General features: G+C 59.5%; 1 protein-coding gene across 1 annotated transcript in view; it reads left to right on the top strand.

Moving 5' to 3' along the window:
• The first annotated feature begins 15 nt into the window (after window positions 1-15).
• CTSZ (cathepsin Z) overlaps window positions 16-5,992 on the top strand; it is a 9,006-nt gene continuing 3,029 nt past the window's right edge. Inside the window, exons 1-2 of the mRNA XM_010841850.1 lie at window positions 16-243; window positions 4,333-4,512. Coding sequence (XP_010840152.1) covers window positions 63-243; window positions 4,333-4,512 — 361 coding nt within the window. The 5' untranslated portion in view covers window positions 16-62. The remainder of the gene's footprint in view (window positions 244-4,332; window positions 4,513-5,992) is intronic.

Below are 5,992 nucleotides of genomic sequence, written 5' to 3'. Positions count from 1 at the left end.
TGTTTGGGCCCCCCCACCCCAACCCTGGGAAAGGGGAGAGGTGCCCAGTGCTGATTCTGTTGATGGTGTCTGTTCCTAGGACGTACCCCCGGCCTCATGAGTACCTGTCCCCGTCGGATCTCCCCAAGAGCTGGGACTGGCGCAATGTGAATGGGGTCAACTACGCCAGTGTCACCAGAAACCAGCACATCCCCCAGTACTGTGGCTCCTGCTGGGCGCATGGCAGCACCAGTGCCATGGCGGGTAGGTCAAGGGCCAGCGAGGCCCGTCCAGCTGCCCTCCTGTCAGCATGAGTGGCTGCAGCCCAGGGTCGCGGGGATTCAACCTGGGATGGGGAGGGGGGTGTCTGTGTCAGGCCTTGGGGAGCCGATCTGGGGCCTTGTGCGTGCCCAGCGGTCACAGAACTGATGCCCAGTGACAAACGGCTCCAGGACCCTTATTTGTCTCAAAGCTTGTGACCTGAGCCACTGGGGCCCAAACCACAGACTCGCCCAACCCCCTGCTGGAGTTGGGCCTGTGAACGTGAAGCTGCTTTTCAGGGTAGTTAATATTTGAAATGAATGCTTGTTCTGGGCTGGGGCTATTGAGAAAGGCCAGCTTTCTTCTCGTCTGGACCTTAGCCACCTGGCCACAATGAGGGCCGGAAGGCTTGAGGCCTGGAGGAAGGGGACATCAGAGGTTCACATCACTTGAGCAGGCTGCTGGGCCTGCCTGGGAGGGTGGGTTGCAGACTTCACACCAGCCTGGGTCTTCTGGCAACCCAGGGGTTCCACACTGAAATCTATGAAACTCCTCCCCTGAGGCACTGTGCTAAGCAGACCGACCACAGTGTGGGTGCTGCCGCTGGCCAACATTCCGCGTATCATTGAAGTTCCTGACTGCCCTGTGATTGCTCCCACTTTGTAGATGAGGAAACCAAGGCTCCTGGCTGAGTGGTCAGGAGACTAGGCCTTTGTGTGAGTGTGAGTGACAGCCGGGACCTGAGCCCAGAAGCTGGGCTGCCTTGAGGGTGAGGAGTGGGGTGGAGGGGGTGGGATCTGGACCCCAGGGTCCACCACTGTAGCAGGAGCACCTGGTAGGTCTCCGCGGTGGCCCTGCCCCATCTCTCCTGGGGGCTGGGTGGTACTTCTGACCCTTCAGGAAGGAGGAGGGAAGGGGCTGGTAGGCTGAGCCCCATTTTTAGCTGGGGAGGCCCCTGCTGACTGGAATAGAGATGGACAGGGCCCCTGGAGAATGTGGAGCCAGAGGCTTAACCAAGGAGCCACTGGGAGACGTCTGGGCTGGGCAAGCAGTCAGGGTGTGGGCGGCCTTGAGCTCAAAGCTCATGGCAAAGGCCTGGCAGGAATGGCGCTCACTGGCCTAGAGGAACTGAGAGGGCCTTTGGGGGGGCCTTAGGGTGCGGTAGGGGAAGCTGAAAAGGTCACCAGGGGCCCTGCGGCCAGGGGAGGGGCCTGGCAGAAGCCTGAGGGATCTCAGGAGGGAGTCACAAGCCAAGGTTTGCATCTGTAAAGGAACACAGTGCCTGGAAGGTCTGTCTGGTCCGTTGACCTTTCCCTGTTCGGAAGTCAACCCTCCACTGACTGGAGTGGATCCTCCTGGGCAGACAAACAATGGCTTCCCCCTCCCGACCCTTCGAATGTCCTCCCTAGCAGCAGACATCCTCTTCCTCTTTCGCTGAGAAAACAGAAGCCCCCGAAAGGGGACTTCCAGGGTGCCGGCCCAGCTGCTGCCTACCACAGCTGGTCATAGTTCTCCTGCCCTCCCATCCCTGGGTGTCTAGCATCTGAGCCCCTGGCCAAGGCCACCCCTGCCAATGCCCACCCCTGTCCATTGCTGAACCCCACTCCGCCTCCAGCTGCCACCCCATTTCTGGGCTCTCAGAGGTGCCTGCAGCCCCCACTTCCTCTCTTACCTCCTCAAACCCCTCCAGCCGCACCTCCAGCTCCTTGCCAAGGTCTCCAGCATGGGGCTGCCATGGTCAGGCCAGGTGGTCACCGCCCGGCCTCGCCCTGCATGATTGTGCTTGATCTGTGACACCCCCACCCCAATGCTTTCCTGGCTTTCAGTCACGGTGGGCCCCTGATCTCTGCCTCTCTGGCCCCTTCAGACCCTCTTATGGGCTCCTCATCCTCCCAACTTAACTTCTGAACGTTGGGTTCCCAGGACCCTACAGCTGGACTTGGCCTTCACTTCCACCTGATGCTCTCCGTCTCGCTTGGACGCCTGACACCTCAAACCTCACTTGCTCCTCCTTTCCACCACCACCCTCACCCCCAAACCAGTTCTTCCCCAACCTCCTGATCGCTCCAGGAGAACACCTTCCTTCCCTCACTCTGGCTGAAGCCCAGAAGCACGTCGGCCACCTGTTTTTCACCTTCAGACAATCAGGCCATAGGGCTGGGCTCTCCCTTCAAGGTATATCGAGGATTCTGCTGGAACTGGGCCCTGGCCTTGCTGTTGGAGCTGCCTGACCGGTCCACCTGCTGCTCCCCTGCCGCCCCGCCTCAGGCCTCAAATAGCTCTGACCCAGGCTGTCCTGGGCCCCTTTCTGTCCTGCTTGAAACTGTTTTAAGACTTCGGGCAGATTAGCCAAAACCCTGACTTGCCTGCAGACCCTATGTTAGCTGACTCCTTATTTGGTGTTGGGACCCAGCTTGGATGTCAAGAGCTGAAGAACGGGAGGGTGCCCTCAGGCCCGGCCCTTGCCCCCTCCCATGGGTGCCCCCCACTGTCCGTAGGTACCCCCCCTCCTCTCCCCTCTTTTCCTGGCAGCACTGCATCTACTGCTGCCGTGGCCCATCTCCCCGACCACATGGAGCTCACAGGGTGGGAGCTTTGTTTTGCTCACTAAACAGGGCCTGGCGCACATTAGGTGACGAGCTGGCCGTGGATGAGCGGGGCAGATGAGGGGCGGAAAGGGGAAGTGCCAGGTGCAACCCTCCGGGGGTGGGTCAGGTGCAAACTGGTTGGGAAACAGCAGTGGGGGTGAAGGAGGCCCTCATCCCACCTCCAGGCCTTGCCCAGCGTGCGGCCAGGATGGAGAACCTCCACGTTCATGGCAAGGGGGCTTCCAGGGTGAGGCTGCAATCAGTAAAACCTCGGTGAGTTCATTTAGGCAGCTGGTATTTACTGAGCAGGCTTCCCAGGTGATGCAGTGGTAAAGAACCCCCCTGCCAGTGCAGCAGGCACAAGGGACGTAGGTTCAATCCCTGGGTCAGGAAGATCCCCTGGAGTAGGAAATGGCAACCCACTCCAGTATTCTTGCCTGGAGAATCCTGTAGACAGAGGAGCCTGGCAGGCTACAGTCCACGGGGTCGCAGAGTCGGACACGACTAAATGCATTTATTTACTGAGCACCAACGATGTGCCAGGCAGCTTAGGAGCTATGCTATGCCAGCACTGCGGGAAGGAGATGGTCCAGTAACAACGGGGCTAAGGGGTAGGGCTAATGGGCGAAATGATGTCAGCTGGAGGGTCAGCAAGGCTGGGGAGGGATTGTGAGGGTTGAGAGCAGACGGCTATGGGAGGCTGCTGAGCAGGGGCTTGGGGAGACCTGTCGGGGGGAGGGGTTGGCCACGCGAGGCTCTGTAGAGGTGTGTCTGCAGTAGGGCCCTGGGGGAGCGTGGTCCCGGCACTGGGGAAAGAGCTGGGGCACTGCTGGTGACTGGCTGTGGATTCCAGAAGGCCGAGGGCAGGTCACAGGGGCGGATGTAGAGCCCTGTGGGCCCAGAGCCTGGGAGGTGACCCCAGGGATGTAGGGGGGCATGGGACTGTGGGAGGGAAGGAAGGAAGCACCTGGAGGGGGCTGCTGGGGGGTGGAGGACCTGGCTGCTTGCTCACTGTAATCAGGGAAAGAACAGGCTTGGTGAGTTCCTACTTGGAGGTGGGATCTCAAGATGTGGGCCAGCATGGATGGTTGTGGGATCATCACCTCAGGAGGTGGCAAGTGAGGTGGCCGGCCAGGGTAGGACTGGCTGTAGGGTCCCCAGGACCCTGCATGTGCAGGGAAAGGGGCGTGGCCACCCTCAGCTGCCTGTGGGGTGTGTGGGCCTAGGCGCGTGGGGAATGAGAAGGGTCACCCCACCGGCCCCTGGTCTGGACTCTCCAGTGCCCTAGAGGCGGCTGGTCACTAGCAGCCTTCAGGCAGGACTCCCCTGGAGCTGTCCTGGTAGTTGGCAGTAGGGGCCAGCATCAGTGCTGAGAGGGGCATGAGGAGAGAGCAGAGGCCCCACGGGAGGAGGGGAGCGCCCTGCAGAGCGGGATGCAGGGCTCCCCCCCCAGAACAGCATGAAAGGAGGCGGGTGCCGACCCATGTGGCTGCTGCCCCTGCAGACCGGATCAACATCAAGAGGAAGGGGGCGTGGCCGTCCACACTGCTGTCGGTGCAGCACGTGATCGACTGCGGCGACGCGGGCTCTTGTGAGGGGGGCAATGACCTGCCGGTGTGGGAGTATGCCCACCGGCACGGCATCCCCGACGAGACCTGCAACAACTACCAGGCCAAGGACCAAGGTAGGCACTGCTCGCCCCCCTGCCCCCAGACACACGCATACGGGCACACGCACGCCTCCCTCTTCCCAGGGCAGGTGTGGTCCGGAGCCCAGGCCCACACACTTCTCAGGTCCTGTGGCCGGCCCCGGGGGAGGATGGGACGGAGCCCCCTGGGTGGGGCTGGGGATCAGGAAATGGGGGCCTGGCGTCCTTGTTGAGAAAGGACTTGGGGCAGGGTTCTCCAGCCTGCGCGCACTGTGGCCAGGCCGGGCCCTGGTGTTTGCATCTGGCATGTTAGTGGTGTCATGGCCTTTGTAAGGGGAACTTGGGTCCAGGGAAGAGTGTTTTCCAGGAGCCAGGTGGGGAGAGCCGGCAGGCAGCAGGAGGGCCTGGCCTGAGAGTCACGACCCTGGGCTGAGGGCACTGTATGGACCAGTGGGCACAAGCTGGCCTGCTTGTGCCTCCAGCCCCTGGAGCTGGCATGTTCCTTTCAACCTGCTCCCCTTCAAAACCAAAGGAGAGAAATAGTCCAAACCCCAGACCCACAGTGGGTAGTTTTAAGTCTCCTGTCTGGGCTCCCTCGTAACCAGAGCACAGAGCTGGGGCCAACTCAAAAGGCCTTCTGAGACAGGAAAGGGGAGGATGACTTTTCTGCTGCCCCCAACCCCATCTATAAAACGTGTGCTCCTGTTCCTGAGCCTTCTGAAGGCGCCATCCCACGCCCACGGGTGCCTCCGCCTTGCCTCCTGGCCATACTCCCAGCCAGAAAGCATCCCCCCAGACTGGTTGAGTGAGTCTTGTTGAAGTGGTAGATGCCACAGGGGTCAGAGGATCAGAGAGAGGTGCCCAGGGTGAAAAGGAGAAGGGGGGCCCCTGAGGGCTCAGAATTGGGGACCCAGGTGGTCTTGGGGCCCCGCTCTGTCCAGAACTGGTCATGTCCGTCCTCAGCCAGGCCCTCGAGCCCACCTAGAACAGTAGGGCCAGATGGAATTCACCGGCCCCTGGTTGTTTGCAGTAAGTGGTCTGGTCTTTGTGTTAGCAAATGTGGCCACAGATCCACCATGTTTCAGGGTGTCCTGGGCATTTGGTGTCCAAGGGGTGAATTAAACCAACAGCTTAATCCTCAAAGAGTTTACTGTCCTAGGGGGAGGAATCTGGACAGATATGAAAATTATGGCAGAAATAGGTAACATGAAAGCAGTAAAGAGTGGGGGTGCAGGCTCAAGGCAGGATGGACGAGGTGAGAACACACGAGACAGTATGGAGTCTTCCAGATCTAACAGCTGCACTTTGTTTTGAACCCTAATTCAAAATGCTTACTTTCCCCCCAGATGTGTTGACCTATTCACTAGCCAACAATATAATCTTATTAAAAGGCTGCTCCCCTTGGAAATCAAAGGAAATTACTAAAAATTATTAAAAATTAAGAATTTAATTACTCTCTATTCTCAGCTATAGAGTATTATGCAAAGGCCTTTCTTCTGGCTTTCAGGAAAAGTCG

The sequence above is a fragment of the Bison bison genome, unplaced genomic scaffold (genome assembly GCF_000754665.1).
Source record: "Bison bison bison isolate TAMUID 2011002044 unplaced genomic scaffold, Bison_UMD1.0 scf7180017864167, whole genome shotgun sequence".
Classification (NCBI taxonomy): domain Eukaryota; kingdom Metazoa; phylum Chordata; class Mammalia; order Artiodactyla; family Bovidae; genus Bison; species Bison bison.
This window is presented reverse-complemented; position numbering and strand designations above follow the sequence as displayed.